Source organism: Zootoca vivipara, chromosome 1, assembly GCF_965207765.1.
Source record: "Zootoca vivipara chromosome 1, rZooViv2.hap1.1, whole genome shotgun sequence".
NCBI lineage: Eukaryota > Metazoa > Chordata > Lepidosauria > Squamata > Lacertidae > Zootoca > Zootoca vivipara.
The window spans coordinates 68,079,586-68,105,522 of record NC_142582.1 but is presented as its reverse complement, the minus strand read 5'-3'; the positions used below and the strand labels follow the sequence as shown (position 1 = coordinate 68,105,522).

The 25,937-nt window shown below is 41.2% G+C and overlaps 1 protein-coding gene across 1 annotated transcript in view; it reads left to right on the top strand.

Moving 5' to 3' along the window:
* Positions 1-25,937, top strand: part of GALNT18 (polypeptide N-acetylgalactosaminyltransferase 18) — a 271,487-nt gene that overhangs the window by 174,668 nt on the left and 70,882 nt on the right. Inside the window, exons 4-6 of the mRNA XM_035119072.3 lie at positions 12,874-13,057; positions 18,996-19,193; positions 21,080-21,194. Coding sequence (XP_034974963.3) covers positions 12,874-13,057; positions 18,996-19,193; positions 21,080-21,194 — 497 coding nt within the window. The remainder of the gene's footprint in view (positions 1-12,873; positions 13,058-18,995; positions 19,194-21,079; positions 21,195-25,937) is intronic.

Sequence of the window (25,937 nt, the reverse complement as noted above, 5' to 3'; positions counted from 1 at the left end):
ATGATCTCAGGTCAAATTATTGTTAAAACAACAAAAATCAAAATCATGTATCATAATTAAAAATTCTAGCATTTGTCTAAGCAGTATAGTGAGAAGACACTCACATGTGGCTTACCTAAACTCAGATCCCCACAAAGACCTGGCCAAAGAGATACTTCTTCACACCGCACTGAAAGATATACAGTACAGTGATGGCACCAGAGGCACCCCTGAGGGAAGGGAGATTCTCAAACACAGTTTCTGCCATAGAGAAGCCTCTTGCACAGCAAGCAAATATAAGTTCTTTCCATTGGGGAATCATTACTTTTCTAGTATTGTAAAAAAGATATGTCTACCAACTCAATAGGATGCAACTAATCCATTTGGCTTCCCCAGATCCTATAGTTTTCACAAATCACACTAAATGGTGAAACTCCCCTGTCTGAAGAATATTTAAATTGCTGATTTTCTTTTAGAGAATGTGTAATTCTTATTCTGTATTACATTCACGAGTTTAGTGTCCAGAATATTTGATTTTAACCTTTTCAAGCAGCTTCCAAGTATGGCAGCCAGTTTGTTGAATCCTTCAGTTACAGATGAAAAACTGACTTCAATAGCTCCTCAATAGGTGTTTTTTTCTCTCTCTCTGCTGCATTTAAAGAGGTTGTGGTGTGGTGGTGTCAGAGCCAGAAGCACCTCCTTCAGGTGGTGGAGTCCTGCTCACCTTACTGCTTCCAGCACACAGTGTTCTCCATCCTGGGGTGGAGAAGACAAGCAACAATGCCTTGTGGAATGCCTAGACTCTCACTGTGTTCAGCAAGAGGGGGAGCAGTCTGGTGGTGGAGGAAGTGGTGATGGGTCACAGTGCGGCGGCATGGCTTGGTGTGGCATGGGAGCAGGCAGTGGCAGGAAGGCCTCTCCTGGGTGGTGTGTTTCCTTTCTCATTCTCAACAGGGATTATCTGTGCTGTTGCTGTGGAGAAACACTCCAACTGGCTAGAAATAAACATCACTGTAAAGACATTATTGCAAGAATTCACTTTACTCTAACTTGCACTAGAGTTAGTTAGTACTTCTTAAGAAACTGGTCTGCCTTCAAAAAGAAAAAAAGAAATAATCCTAAAGGAGATTCCACATAGAAAGCAAAATGAATAAATAAAATAAAATAATCGCATGACAAGCTCATAAAGGAAACGTGTTTTAAACAATGGCTTTTAGGTCATAATTATTTTACTGTTTAAAGTTCAATGCATTTTATTGCATTGCATCTGTTCCTAAGAAACCAAACAGAACTCTAAACCAGCGTTAAGATTTCCTATCAAAGAGAAAAACAGAAGCTTGCCGTTTCCATTTGCCAGATTTAAGTTCAACCAGGAGAGGCCCATTGATCTATGTAAATGTGCATATGTACTCTTATTGTTGGCCACAGCAGTTTCTGAATGCAGACAGTTTAAAGATAGCCTAATTTAGTGCAAACTTCATTCCTTCTGATTTGGTGTCTCCCTTTACCTGTCTCATTACACTGAGGACCTTGTTACTCAATTTGTCTGTCTGGGTTGTTATAGCAAGCCATATGGTAGTTATTTTGAACCTACCTGATGGCAATGGAGTTGTTAGTTCTTTTTGGGTGCTTTTAATAACTGCATGACAAGAGAGAAATGCAGCAGGTGCTGCTTTCCCCTTTATGGAGCTAGAGTTACAAGCAAAGCCTAGTGCAGAGATTTGGTGGTGTTATTGTCTGCTTATGGTGGGAAGTTCATGATCCACCCTGCCTCTGTACCAGAATCGTACGGTGCTGGGGGTCATGAACTAGTTGAGCCCAGGCACCTTATTCCTTGTACCACTGGAGTAGTTCTCATCTGGAGGGGGCTATCAATCCTCCTGCAGCACCGCTGCTGGCCAGAGCAGGCATTGCTGCTCTCCAGCCCAGCCGAACCAGGTGGCTTTAGGAATCAATAGAAATACAACAGTTGCTCCAGGTTTTTCATTCTAAGCAATTTGCCTCTGAGAAGTTGAAGTTGTGTCACCTCATTGTCTGCATGCTTATTCTAGAACCTGGACATCACCCATAGTCAGCCACGTTGTCTGCCTTTGGCTCTTGCACTGGTGTCCACCCATTCTGGGATCAGACCTATGACCTCTTGCTGTATCAGACCAAAGGCCCATCCTGTTCTCACAGTAGACAACCAAATGAGCATGAGAGCTCTGCAACCATAATTTGAGTGAAACAGTGCTCTGCTCATCTGAGAAACCCAACAACTAGTATTCAAAGGCATGCTGTCTCTGACACCAGAGGGAGAACATAGTCCTTGTGGGTAATAGACACTGACAACCTTATCCTCCATGAATTTGCCTAATCCTCTTTTAAAGCCATCCAAGTTGGTGGCCATCACCTTCGTCAAGACCTGAAAGATGTCATGTATCATAGAATGTAATAATAATAATAATAATAATAATAATAATAATAATAATAATAATAATAAATTAACCACCCTTCACCGTAATGTCCCAGGGTCGGTTATAACAATTAAAACACATATCAAGAACAGTTTAAAGCAACTTTAACCACAAAATAACATGGGTCCTAAAATATATGCATCTCAAGCGACAAAAGCCAGGTAAAGAGGTGTGTTTTAACAGGCCAGTGTAGGCACGTGCAATTCCCGTGATCTGTAGTGTACAGACATTAAATGCACACATAGTACTGTATACATTCCACTGTATCTGTTGACACCTGAGCATGTACAGAGAGTGGGCACGGCTGGTAGAATCACAATTGCCCATCCAAACCCACAGAAAGATGGTACTGAATGTCTGCCCAGGGCTACTCTATGTACTCAGTAAACATTAAAAAAAAAAAATTCTCACTCTCCTTCTCAGCTGTGTCTGTTCCAGAAAACTCTGACCTGCCTCTGATGGCTTACCTGGTTTTATATAACAGAAAATCCAAGAGTCACAGCTGCCTATTGTGCTGACTTCACTGCCCTGTGCAGCTAATGAGATTCACAGACACCAGTGCACTTGAAAGCATATAATTCTACCAGTCCTTCCTATTTGGCCATTCACTTCAAAAAGAGGGGAGAGGGTGTGTGTGTGACAAGATTGTAAGATAAGCAGCAAATGATAATGTGTCTGCAGCGTTCACTGCTTTTGCTATCACATATTTGTCCCTGCTTTGGTTTGCAAGCGAAGAAGTGTTATAAGCATCTTCAATAATCTGCATCACATTTGGGGATATGGAAAACAGATGGGAGGCGTTCCGCAGAAAACTGTGTGCGGATCCAAACTGAGATATCTGGATTTTGATGACATTTATTTTCCCAAACCAGATTTCATGTGAAATGGGAAAGTTAACTAGGTTCTGGAAAGTCTCTCTAATCTGCTGGAAGGGAGGGAGAGGGAGAACTGAGCAACACCCCAGAAGACTTGCATATATGGGATCTCTTGAAGCAATAGTTGAGTGAAAAAGCACACTTTGCAGATCATGGTCCATTACTAGGGATGCAGGACACAAGAGCAACTGGTAAACAGGAGGGAAAGCAGCTCTGACAGTGAAGACAGAGCACAGGCCAGAAGATGAGGTGGCACTGTTGGCTCCATCATTTAGAAAAAAAGAGAGGATTTTCAGCTTCGATATGTATTTTGAGGTTTTTCAAAAGGTTTTTAAGTACAATCTTGTCAAAATGCTTATTTATTTTGTATGTGAGTTTATTATTTTGAATGAATAATGCACTATATTGCCTTCTTCCCAGCTCCTCCTTTGCAACTTTACACAGGAGGTGCCCTAGACAACCTTGTACATCAGCCCACAAGAGACACTAGTGTGGCACTTCTGGCAAAAGAGGGACTTTGCTTTCCATCTGTCCTGCTCTCCATTCCTTGCTGCACTTCCATTCTGGACACAGAAGGGGGCATTTTTCTGCTTTAGCAATTTGTTTCTTTGCTGGAAGCAAAAGAGAGATGGAGTGCTGCATACCTCCTCTGCTATTCCATCCATTTCTCTGCTTTGAATTCATTCTTGTCTGTGGCTTCCAGGCTATTGTTTTAAATGCAAGGCAATGCTAAAATGAGATTACTAGTTGTAGCAGGGAAGACAATTAAAGAGAATTCGTTTTTTTTTTCTTTACTGAGATCTAACCTATTTTATTTTTATTTTTTTGGTATCATATTGGTCATGTTAATTCTAGGTATGAGGGATCCACAAATGCAGTTGCCAGTTTACCAGTGACCACCATCAATTAATTTATGGTGAATGTCAGGGCAAGCCTTTATTATACTCCATATTAAGAGCAATAACATTTCTTTAAAAAAAAGAAAGAGATTGACAACACAGAGAATCATGGCATGTTTATTTCAGAATAGTGGTTGCTCTGTCATGCTGGATGTAGCATCAGTGTCAGCAATTGGAGAGAATTGATGCTTTCCACACACGCACACACACACACACACACACACACCCCTCCTTGAGCTTCCAGATGGGGTCAAACAAGGCACACATTCCTTGTAAGATTCCATCTTTGAGTATAACTTATCTACCTAAGATTTCTTTAACTCTTAGAAGTATAGGACAGAAGCCCTTTTCTGCAGTCCTTTTTTGACAATAGCTATGCAACCCTCGAGCTCACCTGCCCAAGTATGGGATAGCCAAAATAACAGGCAGAAGCTCTTTATATGCTTTTTGTGATCATAATTCAATCCTAAGAACCTCAAGCCTAAGACGCGCCAAAGTGTAAGAAGCTGCTGCTACAAATTCATATTACAACTCATGCAGTAAGTGATATGATATGTGATGTTGTGGAAAGTCTCATTTGCAGCAAGCACCAGGGTTCTTTGTTCATTGAATAGAGAAGGTGATCCTTTTGCAGTTTGAGTCATCTTGCCTTGAAAAAGAAATGTGAGACATCACATGTAAAAATAAAGCTGTTCTCGCAATGTGAATGGCCACAGAATGTATTGGGCATCAAGGAATTTGATTAGATTGTATTCCTGTTGTGTTCTGCAGAAGTCTAGTTCACTGATTAAATAGTAACAGTGCCAATATTAGAACTAATGTTGTATTCGGTTGAGAATGCAGGACTGAATGAATTAGGTTGAGTATATTCAACCATAAGATAATGAGAAATTGAGAATGAGCAAGCGAGTGCTATATTTTACCAAGTGTAAGACAGTCATGAATGAAAGGCAGCAGCTAATCATTGGACAATGATCTATTTTCAGCTTTTCTCCTTTGAGACTCTCTTCCTGAACAGAGATGCAACACTCAACTTTGTTCTCCTATTACTCCATGTCTGTGTTTTCCATGTAGACCGTACTACCAGCCTTGTACCCAGGGTTGCTTGGGAATTCTAAGAAACTAAAAATGAATGCAGTTTTGAATTGGTTAAAATCAGTGCAATTTTGAAAAGTCCAGTCTGCAATATTGATTCAAAATGGCATCAAATTAGATCCAAACCTGTGCATCGACCTCAAGAACCACCGTACAAAATTTGCTTAAAATCTGTGCAGTTTTGAAAGGCTCCAGCTGCCATCTAATTTTCTTGAAACATAGATGAAAACATGCTCCTTGATCTCAGGCAAATGTAGTTAGGATATCTTCAGATGTGTCCAAATGTATAGTAGCCAGACAAATAACCCTCCAAAATATATAGTAGATTAATTCATTTATTCATTTACCATGCATCTGTTTAAGACCCAAAGCAATTAGGTCATGATGCCAACTGGAAATGATGCAAGTTGATGTAATGAGAGTTGAGATAAATTGTTATGAATTTGAGCGGTGTGGCCGTCAATCTATCCTACAGGCTTAGGGAAGCTCCAAAGTTTTGGAGCAAAGCAGCTATGCAATTCTTTTTTTTTGCAATAGTTGTCCAATCCTTGGAACTTGTCTGACTAAGTCTGGGGTAACCAGGCAACTAAAATATAGGTAGGGTATTTTTAAATACCTTTTGTAAACCTTCCTTACTTTTACCAACTGCATGACCTGTGAGGAGGTCTTGCAGAGAGAGATGAACTGACTCTGCCCAAGCTTCAGATCATTGCTGGGGTTGGAACGGCTGTCCTTGCTTCCAAGGGTTAGAAGACTTCCTGGCCTCTGGCTTGTGGGCTAGCTTGGGAAATGCACAAAGTATCTTGGAGACTTAAAAATCATTTGGGTGGGTGGGTAATTACATAGCTCAGCTTAAGCTGCAATCATTTTCTAGGTTACATCTCTTTTGTATATGGAAAACCAAGTGAACGTCTTCCCTCACTCAATGTGATATGCTCTTCCTCCCCTCACAGAGGCCTAAGGTAATGGCCACAGACCAAGAACACACTTGGGGTTCTTACCCTGTAAACAAGCCAAAGGCCTGTGCCCTTTCCAGGCGCTTGGCTTTTAAAGTACCTGGAGGTGGGAGGCAAAATAACTATCAAATATAATATAAAATAACTATAAAGCAAATAACTCCATGAGTTGCAGGTGGAATATAGGCAACTACTTCCTTCCCCAACTAACAATGAAGAAGTGTGCTTTGAATCCCCCCCCCCAAAAAAATCTTGTAAACTGTATTGAATTTTTTACAGAGGTGGAAAGGGGAGTAGAACCAGTGCTTTTTTCTGGGGGTGGTGTGGGGATATGCATACCCCTAAACATTTTGTGAATCTTTGTACTTCTGTCCGTTTACTGTATTTATTTTTCCCAATTTGAACTATAAAATGGTGATTTTCTTGAGTCAAAATGAGAGTACCCCTAAACATTTTTTAAAAGAAAAAAAGCACTAAGTATCATGTACAAACCATAGGTCAGTGGGGGGAGTCTATGCTTTTCATGCAGAAGGCCCAGGTTCAGTCCCTGGAGTCTCCCTGGGAGAGACTTGTGCCTGAAATCCGAGGGAGCCGCTACCAGTCAGTACACACATTTCCAAGTCTGGTAAGCCTGTGGTCTGGCTTGCTATCAGGCAGCTTCCCAAGGTATTGGCAATTGTAAGAACGATTTGCTAGGGATGAATCCCTGTCCTCTAGCACACTTTGTTACTGTACTCTGAAACTGTCAAAGGCAATTAGATTCAAAGCCATTTTATGTTTCAGCAGAGCTGATCTATATGAGAAGTATGACAAATTTCACACTTGAAATTCTTTGTATTCTACAAGAAAGCTTTGTTGCTTTAAGGCTCTGGCAGCATGGTGCGTGCATCAGAAAGGTCAGGATGATATGTTTCTGTCAAGAAATGCATTCTATTTGGGTAGCAGGGGGAGGAATTTATAAAAGTACGCACAACGCAGAAGGTGACTTTGAGCATCTACCCAATCCAGCCATGATCCTGGGTGAAAAGCTCCCATTTATGTCAGATTTGTACTTTAACAATCTTGACAAGATAAGGCCTAAGGACAAAAGTCAATGGCTTGCTCTTTAAGCGCCTGATGAATAAGACCAGTTCTCAGGCAAAAGCTGCTAGAGCGCCACATCACCGAATGAGCAATGAGCATCTCAATGTTGTGTGAAGAGATAACCCATTCCAACTTTTCTTTACCACTCTGTGAAAGATCTTAGGTCATTTGTGCTATGATCACTTTATTAACACAAGAGTAATACCTGCACCAGATCCAATCTCCCAGCACTTTACCTATGCTTAAATTCTGTTACTATGTCTATCAGAGCCACGCAAGGCTGAAGACCAAGGGTGGATTTAAGGTGGGTGAGTCTGCCTTTGTCCATGTGTGATTATGCTACAGGAGCATATTTGTCTGTATACACACTCAAGTGTCTGTTATTGTAAATTGAATTGGTCTACATGTACTATGTTCGAGTGCCAAAGACGCAAACCTGTTTGTTATGGTGTGTTCAACAGACAAGAATGTTCTTAAAATGATTGATTGCCTCTTAAAATCTGCATGGTACAAAATTTAACTTTAGACAAATTCCCGTGACGGGGTAAGCTCCTGTTGTTCGGTCCCAGCTCCTGCCCACCTAGCAGTTCGAAAGCACGTCAAAGTGCAAGTAGATAAATAGCTACCGTTACGGCAGGAAGGTAAAAGGCATTTCCATGCGCTGCTCTGGTTCGCCAGAAGCGGCTTAGTCATGCTGGCCACATGACCCGGAAGCTGTCTGCGGACAAATGTTGGCTCACTCGGCTTATAGAGCGAGATGCGCGCCGCAACCCCAGAGTCATCTGCGACTGGACTTAACAGTCAGGGGTACCTTTACCTTTAAGTGTGGGTCTTTGGGCCTTGGCAAGGGTCACTTACATAGAGAATGAGGTGTGTGTGTGTGAAATAAAACCAGCTGTGCCCAGACCCAGATTTATTCTCATGTCACCTCAATATTGGGAAGGTTTGGTTTAAATATTTAAGACAAATTGATAGTGGAGAAGCATTTACGGTACAAGTGATAAAATATAAACAAAACTGTCCTTGAATGGAGGCTGAACAAATACTGGGTAATGATTCTGTTGGAGGTATTGATCTTTAAGTCCTTGAGGTAGTGTGCTGTGTTTTCCAGTAATGCTTTCCCATTATGCATTTGACTTGGCATAGAAATGCTGCATACGTAGCTAAATGCTTAAACATTACACTAAATGGAGGGTATATGGATATTTTGATACAAAGACACTTAAAAACACACACATACGCCACAATTTTGTGAAAGAGAAAATACATTACGTTAGAAATAGCAGGTGGACAGTGAGGGTTTGCAAATCCACAGGAAGTCTTCACAAACACAGGACATTTCCTGCTTCAGATAGCTAACCTACACTCACCCCACTAGTGCACTCTCGTGGTACACACACACACACACACACACACACACACACACACACACACACAACTGCCCTCCTTTCATGTGTTTTCTTACATCATGGTAATTTCTCAATAAACGGATGGGGAAATGGTGCTGAACCTGCAGTCAGTTGGGGTCATCGACTAAATTATTACTGTATCTCCTGAATGCTAGATACTGGGTGAGGTATCTGCACAAATAGGTATCAGGGGCACTCACCCACTGTGCAAAATCTTTCCACGCCTTTCATAACTCGTGAAAACTTGCCCAAAGGGTACCTGTTGTGCAGACGAAGAAAATGTTTGCAAAATATTCCTCTCGCTTTGGCTCATCCCTACAAAGTGTGTGCTTTGTTTAACTGAGAGAGAGAGAAAGCCACAACCCCAAAGCAACAGAATCTTTTCAGCACAGAGATGGAATGTGTTGTCAGAGCAGAGAGAAGGCACATGTGAAGGGGCATAAATATTTCATTTCCTCCCTTTGTTTCCATTCATCCCATTGTTTATTTTGAAAATGTCACAGGACAATTCCCCCACCCCTGTCTTAAAAAGAAATGGTGATGATATACCTTAACTGCCGGCTCTTTTTCTCAGTCACGTTAATATTCATTTGGAAAAGTAAATTGGTTCACGTAGTCATTTACTTGGAATTTATGTACTAATATTTAGACTCCAGAGGGATTTAATTAACGGAATGTGATAAAGTTGATATTGAAGAAAAACATGGTTGAGATTTACTAATAATAATAATTTGGGAACCCCTCTTGGACTTGCAGGAGATATCATTTAACAGAAAGTGGAGAAGATGGGTGTTATCATGGACTGAATGTCTTAAGTAACATTTTAATAACATTTTTAATTTATTATTTATTTATTATTTAACATTTTTAAAAATGTAACTAGCAGATGGGAAATCTGCTCTCACTGAGGAAGTCCTTTTAGTTTTTCTTTATTGTTTCTTCCCCCCTTTTTTCTTCTTTCTCTTTCATTTCTCTTCCAGCTTCCTTCTCTTTCTTTCTCTCCCCTTCCCCTGCTCTTCTCTTTCTCCTTAGGCGTCTTCTGCTAGGGTGCACCCATGGGGGGGGGGCTGGATGGCTGGTGGAGGGACCTGGGTGTGAGAGGCAAGGAAATGCTGGTCTCCTAGGGCGAGAGGCTAGGAGGAGAAAGGAAAGAAAGATCCTCAGTGAGAGCTAAGAGGGGCTATTGCAGGCATAGGCAAACTCGGCCCTCCAGATGTTTTTGGCCTACAACTCCCATCATCATCTAAAAGTCAGCATGGGTTCCTGAAAAATAAGTCATGTCAGACTAATCTGATCTCATTTTTTGACAGAATTACAAGCCTGGTAGATGAAGGGAATGCTGTGGATGTAGCCTATCTTGATTTCAGCAAGGCCTTTGACAAGGTGCCCCATGATATTCTTGTAAAGAAGCTGGTAAAATGTGGGCTAGACAATGCTACCATTCAGTGGATTTGTAGCTGGATTACTGACCGAACCCAAAGGGTGCTCATCAATGGCTCCTCCTCATCCTGGAGAGTAGTGACTAGTGGGGTGCCACAGGGTTCTGTCTTGGGCCCAGTCTTGTTCAACATCTTTATCAATGACTTGGATGATGGGCTTGAGGGAATCCTGAGCAAGTTTGCAGATGACACCAAGTTGGGAGGGGTGGCTAACACCCCAGAGGACAGGATCACACTTCAGAATGACCTTAACAGATTAGACAACTGGGCCAAAGCAAACAAGATGAATTTTAACAAGGAGAAATGTAAAGTACTACACTTGGGCAAAAAAAATGAAAGGCACAAATACAGGATGGGAGACACCTGGCTTGAGAGCAGTACATGTGAAAAGGATCTAGGAGTTTTGGTTGACCACAAACTTGACATGAGTCAGCAGTGTGATGCAGCAGCTAAAAAAGCCAATGCAATTCTGGGCTGCATCAATAGGAGTATAGCATCTAGATCAAGGGAAGTAATAGTACCACTGTATTCTGCTCTGGTCAGACCTCACCTGGAGTATTGTGTCCAGTTCTGGGCACCACAGTTCAAGAAGGATACTGATAAGCTGGAACGTGTCCAGAAGAGGGCAACCAAAATGGTCAAAGGCCTGGAAACGATGCCTTATGAGGAACAGCTTAGGGAGCTGGGTATGTTTAGCCTGGAGAAGAGAAGGTTAAGGGGTGATATGATAACCATGTTCAAATATATAAAAGGATGTCATATAAAGGAGGGAGAAAGGTTGTTTTCTGCTGCTCCAGAGAAGCGGACACGGAGCAACGGATTCAAACTACAAGAAAGAAAATTCCACCTAAACATTAGGAAGAACTTCCTGACAGTAAGAGCTGTTCGGCAGTGGAATTTGCTGCCAAGGAGTGTGGTGGAGTCTCCTTCTTTGGAGGTCTTTAAGCAGAGGCTTGACAGCCATCTGTCAGGAATGCTTTGATGGTGTTTCCTGCTTGGCAGGGGGTTGGACTGGATGGCCCTTGTGGTCTCTTCCAACTCTATGATTCTATGATTCTATGATCCCTAGCTAACAGGACCAGTGGTCAGGGATGATGGGAATTGTAGTCCCAAAACATCTGGAGGGCCAAGTTTGCCTAGGCCTGGGCTAGTGGGTTAAGAACAACCTTTAAGAGATGAGACTGTATTCTATTTGTATTTTTTGTAGATGCTTTTGTTTCCATTAGTTTTCTATATCTTACCGTATAATGAAATTTTTTAATAAAAATCTTAACACAAAAAGTTATTTAGAACTATTTCATTTGTCATCCTGGCTCAGGGCTCATCCAGACTTCTCCTTGCACCATGATTTTTAGATACAAGTCTGTGCTTTCCAGGCAGGGGTCTGAGCGGTGGGGTTTTTTTGGGGGAGGGGGAGCTATGCTGATGCTTTCCCTGGGAAAGCCTGCTGTTTACTGCTGAATCGGACATCAATCCGCAAATCACTTGGAAGTCTGGGTGAGCCCTCAGTGCAGTTGCAATACTGGTTCCATGCAAACCATGATTTGCAAACTGAATCCCAGCATTTGAAGCATGTAGTCTATTCACTGTAGTCTCCTTTCTGATCATTGATTTAGAAAGCTCAATAATTCATCTGTGGTTAATATGTACAGTATTTCCTAGTGGTGACCCTACACACTTCACTGATGAATCTAAAATGCCTGAAATCCACCTTTTTATAAGTTTCATCACAAAGCAGCATATTTATATGAGCTGTCTGTTTCATGTTCAGAAAACTGAGTATACTTAATATGCAGTAGCTATGCCTCTGCCTCAGGCCTGCCCTACCACCAGTCATTTGGCATAATGTTTAAATGTATTGTTAATTCTCACGCACATGCATCCATTAAGTACAACCATTCCTCCTTGATTTTGAAATAACTGTGCAGTACTATGGTACGCATGCAGGAGTGCTTGTGCCCAGGCCCTATTTTCTTAGGAAAGGGCAATTGCTTGTTGGTTATGGGGGGGAAACCAAGAAAACAACACAACATTTACTTTAAGACTTTAAGTGAGTTATAAATAGACAGTAATTTCTCCCATGAGTAGGTTTTTGAACAAGAACACAAAGTCCTGTAAGTACATTTATACACGGCTGTGTACAGATACATACTTGCACCAGTAGGATATCAGAGCTGTGATATTCTTCTGAGGCTTACTCTAGCAAGTATATCAGCAAGAATATTCTGGAAAAGGGTGATAATATTGCTAAGATTTATCTAAGAACAGCATTAAGGAAACAATGTGGTTCACATCCCACTGAAGCAAATGGCCAAACTTCCACTGTGCAGCTCAATCATTTACTGCAGAGATTTTTGTAACAAGACTGGGTTCCAACAAGGAAGCTAGCTCCCATTTCTTTCCCTTTATGTACACCTCTGGCTTTTTACCACAGGCCATTTCAACATAAACTGCTTATGTAGTAACTTCAAATGTCTTCTCCTGTATTCTTGTGTTTTGCAAAACTGTTGGTGTTTATTCAATGCAAGGGAAACCTGCAGTTTTCAAGGCCCCGTTCACCCCTCTCCCTTTATATCATACACACAAATAGCCCTACCTATAAGTTGTTTATGATCTGATCTAGATGAGCACATCTCAGAAGTCGGACAGATGTTCCTAACCTCCTTTGTATTCCTTGTACAGAAGAACTCAAAGAGAAGCTAACAGAATATGTTGATGAGGTGAACACACGGAAGTCTGGGTTCATCAAGGTGGTTCGACACAGCAAGCAAGAGGGGCTGATTCGCTCTCGTGTTAGTGGCTGGAGGGCAGCCACGGCTCCTGTAGTTGCACTCTTTGATGCACATGTAGAATTCAACGTGGGATGGTATGTGCCTTGCTGCTTCTGGTCTATGTCATTTGGTAGAGTTTGTTTGCGCATGTTCAGAAAAGTTCTATAGAGGAGTTAATGGAGGGATCCTCTAATGCTGTATTAAATATGTAGCCACTGATTAAAAATTTGTTAAGTGGCAACAAATGAAGTCTTCATCATCCTTTAAATTCCACAGGAGTTTGGCCATTGCTTTCAGTGAGTTAATGAATGCAATTAAAATGTACTTGGATTAAATCTGAGCACACATGTGTGAAAACTACCCCTATTCCATTGATTTTTGGAGGACTTTGAACAGTGGGGAAACTATTAGTCCATTCAAAATGAACATATAGGATCCTGCCCTCTCTCAGAATTGGCTTTGTTACATTGTCATCTAGCCAAATGCCACTGGCTGTGTAGTACTGTGACATCATCAAGCTGACTGCCTTGACACCTGATTGGTTGGCAGCATGTTAGGCTTAACCTGTTGTTGTTTTAGATGGTGCCAAGGCAGCAGCCAGTCACTCAGGCCTGCAGATAACAGCAAACAATATGAGCAAGAGAGGGATTAAGGATATAATAACTGTCCCCTCACAGAAGAATAATTGAGATGTACCTGTGCACTGACACTTGCATGAAAACAGCCAGGCTGGTAAGATGTAATGCAAGTCCCTGATGTAACAGGCAGACCATCGGGCTGTTAAAGCCAATAGCTGGAGCTTCATTGGCTTCTCTGGACTCAGCATTACATACAGCACTTTAATAAGTCACATATAGACAGTTATTAATATATAACTAGTTTGAATAGCTTGGTTCAGAACATTGAAATATTATTATTTGGTTGATAAAATAAAATGAATGCATGCTAATGACTTAGAAAGTCTCTGTCTTGGTAGTGTCACTATTCTTATTTGTTCTTACCCTTGTATATAATTCCTGATAAAAAGAGTAAGGTGGATTCTGTTTGATTGGGCTTCACCTAGGCAGAAGACATAAAAGTCACAATCTTCAGAGCCTGAAAGGTTGGAGGCACAAATCTGACACCTTTTAAAGTGACTACCTCTGTGCCATATAATTGTATTCTATGGAGGTTGATTTCTATGTCATCTGGAGGGGTGAAAAGGGTGGAAGATGAAAAGCTGAGGAGAAATACAAATAAAGTGTTTAGCTTTTTAAAATCATGTTTTTAAGAAGAATATGTGAGGAAAGGTAAAAATAGAGATGCTGAAGGATAAAACTCAGGGAATGAGATTTCGCTACATTCTGCTAAAGTGGCAGTCAAAAAGGAACCGAGGGGGGGGAAAGGTGCTCTTTCTGCCCTCAAGCCAGGAATAGCACATGGGGCTTCTCTGCTTGAGGACAAGGCCCAGAATGTAAAGCTCTAGAAGTTTATAAAGTGCTGCTCTGTGGAGGTGAAGATCCCCACATGTCATCACCTGAAGAACATCAGTTACAGGCAAGTTATCTATATTGAATTCAGCATTGTCCCATTACAGTGGTGGTGCTCTGCAGAAATAGTGAGCCAGCAACTAGCATCGTTTTGGTACACACAGCAATTTATCTCACTTTTCACATATAATTCCTGCATTTAGAAAGGTAACATGCTCAGTTATCTGTTCAGTTTACTTTCGTTCCCCTGAGTATAAGGAGGGGGGCGGATTTTTAGCCAAGTGGTTCATAATGTAGTCAGTGTCTAAAAACATTTAAGGGGGTTGTAAAACATGGCCTTGAACTTTGAGGCCTTACTGTTGAAATCTTTTAAAGATGAAGGCATCTGTAGTCTTAATATTCCTGTGTGGTCAGATAATGTCAGTGGAGGGATCTTATCTATATACACAAAAGGAACAGGGACAGAAGTCCTCCAGAGATATGAATAGGGAAAGAATTTTGGATAGATAAGCTCAATCCATTTTCTGAACAGATAATTCCAACAAAAGAAAATTGAGGTGGGGTATGCAGGTTGGCTGAAACAAGAGTTGTTAAGGTGGATACAGTAGATAGGACTCTGTATTACCACCTGTTCCTTTTGATCCTAGTCCCTGCTGCTTTATACTATTGAACAGCAGTATGCCCTGTTCCATCTTTCTACTCTGCTGATCCAATCCTTACAGTAAATAGCCTTCTAAACAAACATACTCGCAAACCAGATTACAAAGGGAACACAAAATATATAAGCTTTCTTGAATATAAGCTTCCTTGGCATTATCTTGCCACTGTGCCATAAATCTAAAGGCCAGGAAAGTAAGTTGTTTGGCATTTATGGGTCATTCAGACCTGAGCTTTTGTTGTGCATCTTGTCTTGGTTCTGTTCTTAAAATAGGAACAAGGAACGGCACACTCTAGTACCACTCTTCACCTTTCTCCAAGGCTGTGCCATGTGCCTAATGGGCATAATGTTCATCAGTGGCACCAGTGACATAACTGGTGCAGTTGATTCTGCATTCATAGAACCATCTTGCTGCATCCCCCCCTTCCAAATATACCAGAGACTATAGTTAATTAAAATTGGAGACCTTGCTTACCTCAGCAATAAGCACAACATTGGCTGGGGTTACTAGTAAGAAGGTTTTTGCAACCTGCAGTGGTACCTCTGGTTAAGAACTTAATTCGTTCCGGGGGTCCGTTCTTAACCTGAAACTATTCTTAACCTGAAGCACCACTTTAGCTAATGGGGCCTCCTGCTGCCGCCGCCGCACCGCCGGAGCACGATTTCTGTTCTCATCCTGAAGCAAAGTTCTCTACCTGAGGTACTATTTCTGGGTTAGCAGAGTTTGTAACCTGAAGCATTTGTAACCCAGGGTGCCACTGTACACCCATTTTTTGTTATTACATGCATAACTATGAGAAAATGGAGCATTCCCTATTCCCATGGTATGTGCAGGGCTTGATTGCTGGATGGCAGCTAAAATGTTTAGTTCTAAGTTGAACGATCTTAAAGTCTTCAGCCTCCTACTTTTTCTTCATTTGTTTGTGCCAGGGGTAGAAGGTGTCCCTAAGCAATCTATTCATAAAGCACATGCAGAAATATCCAGTTAAGATGCAACAGACCCATCTTATTGCTTGGTTTATGATTAAAGTTAATTATAGCTTTCTAAGATGCAAAACTTGGAAAGCATTGGGCTTAGCTGTAAATTTTAAAATGCAATTCCATCAGTAAATCAGTATGGGCATTTCTTTAGACAATAACGGGTGTTCAAATGGAAAGTGGATTCCGATAATGACTCAAATCAATAATTTTCTGTTTGGTGACTGAAACCCATTTCACCCGATTAGACAATGCTTTGGGTTTTTATTTTTAAAGTTGGGGGACTGAGTTTAAATTCCCCTTTCTGCTTTGTGGCTTTATGGCCGAAACCATGCAATTTTCACTGTGGCTCAGGTCAGGTATTGAGTGCCATGTGATCACCCACATGAGATCAGGGTGCTGTGGCAAGGTTTTGTGGAGTTGTTATTTCATGGAGCCCCAGGAAAATGAAGATGCACCAGTGGTAGCACTGGATTGGCTCTGCTGGTGTGTTTGCACCACACCAACATTGCCACTGTCACTTCACCCCTCTCTTTCTTTGTAAGCAGCAGTGGTGCATTTGACTGAAGGTCAGGGAAGCACCAGTGTCCCATTAAACCATCCACCCCTGCTATAGTTACCTAGAACTTGGTTGCAGACCAAGATTGATGGGCTGGTTCCTCCACCTCCAGCTGAAGATAAGCTCTGCACAACCCAGACTCTAATATTTACCTCTCAGTGCGTGTAACCCCAAATACGCCTTGTGGCACGGAGAAGTAAATATCAGAAGAAGGAACCTGTGTTGGAGCACATTGCCACATATTTACATGTGGAATTCTGGGAATGCCCAGAATTGTTAGTATAAAAAAAAAAGGAAATGGGGGCAACAGTGGTTCATAATCAGTGCTGTTCCAGCTAAAACTGCAATTAATCTCTTCAAGAAGGATTCTGATAATTATTCCACTGTGAAACTAATTCAACATTTTTTTAAAAGCTGCCAAATTAGTAATTATTAAAATCTGGAAATCATCACAACTTTCCAATAGCAAACTGTGATATGTTAAGCCATGGGGTGTGTTATAAATGGAGAAAGCAGCAGGTCAGGGACAAATAGTTCTCCTCCTAAGAGAATCATTGCAGGGCTTAACCGATTCTTACTATAATTGGGGAGGGGGGGGTTATAATCTGTTTCAGAACAAATGAGACCATATCATCCATTAGCTGACAACATTTTTCTTAAGAATCCCTAGCTGGCTGAGAAAGGCCTGCGAGTACGTTTTAAGTGCCATTTCCTCATGATGGAGGGCAATAACTATTTTTCAACCCAAGCACTAACCCAGCCATTTCGATTGTGCTCACATGAATGAACCTATCGTGCCGTGCAGATAGTCATAGATATCAGAGGCCACAGCTTCTGTGATTGCCGCATCACAACTATAGCTATGAAGATCCTGGAAATGGCTGTTGGTTTTATCAGTGGTTGCTTCCCACATGCTTCTTCACAGAAGGATATACCTTATGCTTTCAGGGAATTAGCCACAGATCACAGGGCATAACTTTTCTGGAATGGTTTTTTTGGGGTTTTTTTTGCAAGGCACTGTCCAATGTAATTACCTATTCTACTCGTTAGTGGCTTTAATTATAGGGTATGGCAAAGATTCATGCTTCAGGAAAACCCCGTTACATAATAAGTAATATTCCTTTGCTGCTGGGGATTTGCTGAAGTTTGCTGTTCGGTATTTCATATCTTCAGTGTCTGATAGTGCCTGCTTATTAATTTATTTAAATCTATCTAGACCAGTCTTCATCCAAACATATTCCAGGTGGTGTACAATGGGCATGCATAAAACTGCTCATGCCAGATGCAACAAAATGGAAGCAAGAATCAACATTCACAACAAATTAGCATCAATAAAACTTTCAAACTACAATGCATAGTAAACATAACCATTTAAAATGCCTGGGCAAAAAATAAAATAAAATAAATAACCAGTGCTGGAAATACTGTAATGTCAACTGCTTCTAATTATTTGGCCGCCTCACCTGGCCAATTACTGAGATGCTAAATTAAGATTATGTTTTGTTTTCTGATTTCAATCTCGATAGAAGAAGACTCTTTGATAGGGTAGATGTCTTTAATCTTAGGACAGCTCTGTTCTTGCTGATATCCTTGATTGTTTGACACTGGAAGCTACCTTCTTAGTTTGGTACCAAAGGATAATTGTCACCAATATGAAAGTCCTAATCTCTTCTTATCACTGAGGCAAGAAAGTATCAGGGAAACATGCTAAATGGTAAAACTGTTGTGTGTAGGAGCTCTAAAGATCTTAAGTGAAGTTAAAGGATCCCACTGACATCCGTAGAAGTTCAGAGTAGGAGGAGAGAAGAGAGGGAGAAGGAAGAGCTATGAGTGGGAGGGGCTCCTTTCCCCATCCTCTTGATCTCAACAAACCTGCTGCACCTGGAACTGGGTGTGGAAAGTGCAGCTGAATGGAACACAGCTGTGGACAGCCTAAAGAAATACCATCCACCTTGTCCTCTCCATAAAAAAGAAAGTCTAGAGTGAGATACCAGGGTGTTTCTAGGAACTTTTCTTGTTGTGAGACTTTTGTGGGTGAGCTGAGAGTTTGGACCCTTGGTGAGAACCAGGAAGCTGAGAGGAATGGTGTGTCAGAAGGAAAATGAATTGCTGTAGATTTTTATTTATTTAAAACTTTGCATTAATGGAACATCTTTATATGGAACTGTGCATTCTTGTACAGTAATATTTTGTTAAAGTTGGCGGTTGCTGCTTCAGGTTTTTTTTTGGGGGGGGGTAAACCGCTTAGAGAATTTTTTTAATATACTAAGTCGTATAGTAATTTAAAATAAAATGAAGGAAGAAAATAGAAATTAAGCTGATGATTATAACTCTTGGAACAATCTGGTTTTCTTCTTTCCCCCACTTAGGGCTGAACCGGTACTAACCAGAATCAAGGAAAACAGAAAAAGAGTCATTTCGCCATCATTTGATAACATCAAATATGACAATTTTGAAATTGAAGAGTATCCTCTGTCTGCACAAGGGTTTGATTGGGAATTATGGTGCCGATATTTAAACCCACCAAAGTCATGGTGGAAGTTGGAAAACACAACTGCTCCTATAAGGTAAATCATGTAAAAGTGAGTCGTGCTGAGAAACAGCCTCAAGAGAGAGCTACTGCCTTCATGTCCTGCTTGAGGGGCTCTTGTAGGCATCTAGTATTGGTAGACCCAGTGCAGGGTGCAGGACTAGGTAGGCTCTTGGTCTGATCCATCAGGCTTCTTTATAGATTAAAAACAAACAAAACAAAACAAATTATGCAGGTGGATTTGGGAGTCATTTGGTTAAACCCCTGTGCCCAACAGCCCACCCACAGCAGGACATTTTCAGTTCCAATAAAATACTGTTTTTATGTAACCATGACAAATTACAGAGCTGCTGTCACTATTCATACAGTCATTGGCACACTGTAATGGAAGGCCATGGCTGGTTGTAAAAAAGGCTAAAATATACAGGTTTGCAGCAGAAGCAAGCCTGTTTCTCTTGAGGATATATTTGGGAAATCTGCCATGCTGTGAAGACTGTACTTTCGTTCCCCACCCTCCACCCCCATGCATAGCACTGATGTCTTGATGCAACATAATGAGGAATGATTGGCATTTTCTTCATCATGAAGTTCGCAAGGAACAGCTTCCCCTAGTTCTAAACTGACACTTCGTTATCAGCACATAGATGTTGATCTGTACAAGCAGAGAAGGGAGATTTCAGGGGTGTGATTTTTTTAAAGAATTTTTATGATCACATCTTAAAAATTTTTTAAAGAATTTTTATGATCACATCAGGAGCAGATGCCTCGGTTTATCACAGCTTGATTATCATTGCCTTGATGAATGCAAAATGGTGTATCCTGTTCTATAACAACCCCCTGTCCCCTTTAATTAGCATCCTGTTGTCCCCAGTGCACTTCTTTTGCTCACATAATGGGACAAGTGACATTTTTCTATTTGCCAGCCTGCATGACAAAACAAGAGTAGGGCTAAAGACAGATTAATTATTCCATTCTCAGCCATTTTATAAATACTTTTATAATATTTATAAATTTTATAAATATGGCTGAATCTCAACCAGTTGAAATGCCATTGAAGACTAGCTGGACAAGAGGCCAAAAGATGCAATGCCTAGGTCTTCCTGAACATTTCCTCCCCTTGTTGCATGGCAGTATTTGGAGTCATTACATTGAACTGCGCGGCTGAGTCCAATGAGCAATGGAGCGAGCCACACTTCAGACAAGCATTAAAAAATGTTCTCTGAAACAGTGGCAACACCAGTATCTATCACACAGTAGCCCTGTGCAGCTAACATATGTGGGGATAACAAAACATCATGGTTGGCTGTCCCTGTCCCATCCATGCATTTACTAAAAGCTGCCGATGGGTACAATGCTGCTTGCCTCCATTCATGCATTGATATCTCCACAAATGTAATCTTAACTGGGCTAAAGAAACCCATTTGAGCAGCCCAGTTCTACATGGAGTCTTAATGACTGCAAAAAGTTTGCAATGCATTTTATTTTAGTAGTTATGGACACTATTTATAGGAGACATCGTCAGAGGTCCATGTAAACTATTTTGAGGTTCTCTGAGGATAAACAGGACAGCAGTGTAATCAAGGAATGTATTGGTTACTTGAGGGGCTACAATTAATACCTTAGTGTGGATGCTTCAATAATAGCACCAAAATACCAGGTTCCTGCCGGTATCAGAGATGAATAAGTTGCTCACGGCTTTGGTCGGCTTTGGTCCAGTCCAGAAGTAAATTCAGCTTATTTCTGAGTGAAAGCCAAATCTTTGTTAATTTATCCCACTGTAGGAGGTGGGACTGAATAAGACACACAAATTTTATGGTTGGGGAATTTACCTTAGATGAGGCATACCTGAAATTCACTCAACTGACTAAATTCCAGTGTTTTAATATTTGCTGCTGTTTTGTTTTTTGTTTTCTTTCTGTCTAGGAGCCCTGCACTAATTGGATGCTTCATAGTAGACAGAGAATATTTCCAAGAGATTGGTCTGCTAGATGAAGGCATGGAGGTCTATGGAGGTGAAAACGTAGAACTTGGAGTCAGGGTAAGAAACCATTGGGAACCAACTAGCAGATTTTAGATGAGGAAAATGTAATAGATGATGAAGTCATTGGAAACACACAAAAAGATTGGATTCTGAGTCTCAAAAATCAGATACAGTCATACCTTGGATCTCAAACACCTTGGTGCCGGAACAAATCGGCTCCCGAACAATTGAAACCCGGAAGTGAGTGTTCTGGTTTTCGAATGATTTTCGGAAGCCGAACATCCAGCACTCCTGCAGCCAATCGGAAGCTGCGTCTTGGTTTTTGAACAGTTCCGGGAGTCAAATGGACTCCCAGAATGCATTCTGTTCGAGAACCAAGGTACAAATGTATTGGATGAAAATAATATATTGTTGAGTAGATACTTTACATATCTTGAATATACGACCTCTTCCTCAGCTTCAATTAATTAATAATCAAACAGATAAGAGAACAGATTTCTTTACTGGTTTACTGTTCATCAAAAACTATATTGAATCTTGGCTACGGTCTTCTAATTTATGTAATAAGCCCAATATCACTCCTTAATTGATCAATAAATAGCTTTCCCTTGGCAGGAGTACAAACATTGATTGCTTTACCACTATGAAAAATAATACGTTTTAAGTTAATAAGATTATCAATCAATAACTCTCTTAATTTTTTTACCATGCTGTAATACAGAAGAAAAGTATTTGAAACCTTGGTGCTGTCTCAGCATGTCAGAGAGACTGGTTAATTTGTGCTTTTGGTTCCTGTTCAAAAGCTTTCTGGATATTTTTTTCCAGTCCATTACTGCATAATTGTAATAAAAGTGTTTAGCATTTTCCCATCAAACTTTTTATACCTTGATATAAGTGGCCTGGCGTGCCTGGCGTGCTCTGGTCCATGGGGTCACGAAGAGTCGGACACGACTAAACGACTAAACAACAACAACATAAGAGTAAAATCATATTAGATCTTTGCCAATAGAGCAACTATCAATGTGTTTATCAAAAGCACTGTGTTGAATCTGGAGTTGCCTTTCTGTGAATGAAAGTCCCCACCTCACCAGTGGACCCAAATTTGTGCTCCTGTGCAAGCAAGGTAGGGAGCAGGGTACTTGGTCAGGTGCTTCTCTGTCCTGAATCTTGCAACATTCAGCTTCATTGGATGTCCATGACTTCAAGTGTTGTGACAGAAGTAAAAACCGACTACCTTAGAAGCCTGTGGAAAAGATAAATAAGAGAAAGGACATAAACAATGCTGAGTGTTAAGTACTATAAAATGATAGTGTAAAATTGTTTAAATATTTTAAAGTTTTGCTGAACAAATGAACCTTGGATAAGATTCATCGCCCTCTTTTAATTAAAGTTTTGTTGGTAGCAAGAGCAGCACCCTCCAGACACATCTGAGCCACTTTAGAAGCCGATAAAATATGAGACAGATGTGCTCCTCCTTCTCAGCGTAGGCTGTACATATTTATAGAATACTGAGTCTGTATAATCATACAATTTTCATTCCACTCAATGCCATTAGTTTATTAGCAACAATCTATGTGATTTATGTCTCTCATTTCAGTCTCTCTAATTCCTTCCAAAAAATGTAATACTGTTGGTTTTTTTTAGAGGGCCAGCTGATTTTTAGAGCAAGTGAAAGTATCCTAAGGAAGACAGCTGGATTGGTTTGAGCCACTTTACAAAAATAGATTTATGAACTATGCCATGCACAGCTTAACAGCACACAGCTCTTATTTGCCTTCTGTGGCATTTTGGGTCATCGGCACAGAGCATGCATGGTGTAGCCACAATCCAGAAGACGTGATACATCCCACACCAGAGGCAAATGCTCAGTCATTTAGCAGCCATTCACTTCCAGAAATGTCTTGGGAGCCACACAATGTGACATGCTGTGTTTTTACTTGCAAGGCATTCTAGGAAATGTGGCTGGTGGGAAGTTGTGCGTAACTTAGGGGTAGGTAGTATTAGAGGCAGCACTTTCTTCCCAAAATGCTAGTCTCACTAGTGTCCTGCTTTCAGGCTTTTTGTAGGCCTCTGGGAGAATAGACTGCTAGACTACATGGGCCTTTAGCTGCATCCAGCAGGGCTCATTTTATTACCTTAAATTTATGTTCCCCACCCCAACATGTTTTTCCCCCCAGGGAAGGTCATTTCTCCCCTATCTACCCAACAAATGGTTGTCAAAGAAATTTTCAGAATGCTCAGCTCTACCCAAAGCATAGTTTGAACACCACAACATCAAACTAGCCTCTGGACTGGAATGGTACCAAGCATGGCTTACACTCCCTGAATCGCAGACCCTATTATAAAGGCAAAGAGAAATATTTATAAATAAGTGTGGGGGGGGGACTACTTCAAGGACACCATTGAGGCTGCAAAATGTACTACAGATGCTTTCGTTTCACTCTCTCCCATTTCAGCTTTTTCCTCTCACTTGTCAAAGATAAAGCATTACTGCATCAGAAGAAAGGGCAAGTTCCTCACAGTGTTACATTACAGACGAGAGATAGGAGCTTCCTCTGTAGCTCCTACTAGAGGGTCGGGAGTCATGAGACCACCCCTATAAGCTGGTTTCTCTGCTTGAACTTGTGCACTCTGCTTGAAGATAGATGGTGCTTTGATTTTGAGCTGACTGACTTCCAGTTTCTTTACACTGGCAAGGAGTTTGATCAACATCTACCCATGAGGCTTTCCTAATAATTTGCATGACAGAATATGGCCCCAAAGCTCTCAAGTAATATGCTAGCCAGTCAGCTCGGCTTATCCTATGCCAAAGTTAATGGCTGAAGATCACATTGATGGACAGGGCTAGAGAAAACGGAAGCCTTTGTGTAATTGAAATTTTGGGGTGTGCTGGATCACTTAAATAAAACCTAATATTACTTTCATTTCCCGACATTTTTTTCTTGCTCTCCAGAGAAGCCCAACCTGACCTACATAAAAATACTTTCATCTTTAAAGCACAACGATGTGCAGTGGTGTAGCATATGTTATCTAACATCTCGCCTGACAAAATAAAATAAAATTCCAGCTGCATCAAAACAAAATTTTGACGCTATATTGGACAGAAATTTTTAGCAGTGTGCCACCAACACTTCATAATTCAAAACTAATCTAAATACCAGGATTGATTAATATTTATAAGATGACTGTTAAAAAGAAGCATAACATCAGAGATGCTAGATAATGCAGGTGTATATTGCCATCTTTTTCCTTAGCAAAGTTTTTCTTCTTTGTTTCTCATGAGCAAAGGATATTATTCCAATTCATGTGTGAAAAAGGTCCAATTATTATTATTATTAATAATTTATTATTTATACCCCACCCATCTGGCTGGGTTTCCCCAGCCACTCTAAGTGTGTGCCAGTGTGGTGTAATGGTTAGAGTGTTGGACCTATGACCTGGGAGACTAGGGTTCAAATCCCCACTTAGCCCACTGACCGACCTTAGCCCGATCATCATCTCTCAGCCTAACCTACCATTAAGTATTGTTGTGAGGATAAATGTGAGCTGCCAATCAGAAGGTCGCTGGTTCGAATCCCCACAATGGGGTGAGCTCCCGTTGCTTTGTCCCTGCTCCTGCCAACCTAGCAGTTCAAAAGCAGATCAAAGTGCAAGTAGATAAACAGATACTGCTCCTGCGGGAAGGTAAATGGCGTTTCCATGCGCTGCTCTGGTTCGCCAGAAGCGGCTTAGTCATGCTGGCCACATGACCCAGAAGCTGTACGTAGGCTCCCTCAGCCAGCAAAGCAAATGAGCACCGCAACCCCAGAGTCATAGAATCATAGAATTGGAAGAGACCACAAGGGCCATCCAGGCCAACCCTCTGCCAATCAGGACCTAACGGTCAGAGGTCCCTTTACCCTTTACCTTTACACACCACCTTCAGCTCCTTGGAGGAAAAAGTGGTATATAAATGTAGTAAATGCTATGAAAATAATTTTAAGATACATTTATATTAGAGGCCAGGAACTGGACAGCCTACATTGCTACCCTTAAAGGCTAAATCACAGGTGGCCATCCTGTGGTTCAATGATTTGGCCTAATTTCCTGTGGTTCCTCATGTCTCCTGAAGATGCCCCACCCTTCCATCCCATCAGAGTTCCTTCCTTCCTACTTCCTCCTTATTTTTCTTGTCTTGTAAAATCCTCTGTAAGGTTATTTGACAGTCGCCACATCCAGCCTTGTGGTGCTTACTTCTTAGTAAGAATCAGAATCAGAATTTGCATGGAATTGGGAATTCCAATTTGAGATAACCTTGATGAGAATGGAAATAGGGCTATCTTCATTCCATTTTAGTTAAGACAGAACACTTTTGCTTTTGACTCTATAGCTGCTACTCATCATGACCTCTGTCTCCACCAAAAAGTGACATGCAACTCATAACAGCAAGGGTGGGGGAGTTTCCCCACCCTTGGACTGAAAAGGGTGGAGAAAGTAACATTTGTGACAAAGTAGACTAATTTCAATGAGTTAGTTTGAATTTCTCACTCCCATCCTGTGAGGGACAGGGGATATCGTGAAGTCCCTCCCCTCCTGAGTTCAAGCCCATCCCCGAGCACAGGGGAAAGCAGAGAGAGTTCCGATTCCAGTGGGGAAGCAGGAAGTCATGTCCGAGGCTCAGGCAAGGTAGAGGAGCCAGGGTCCCAGGTGGGACAGGAAGGGGCAAATAAGGGGGGGGAGACCCATCCCCCCAACTCCGGAATTACGCAGAAAGAGGAGAGGAAAGAGGATGGGTCTGCCAAAGCTTTTGTGTTGGAGAAA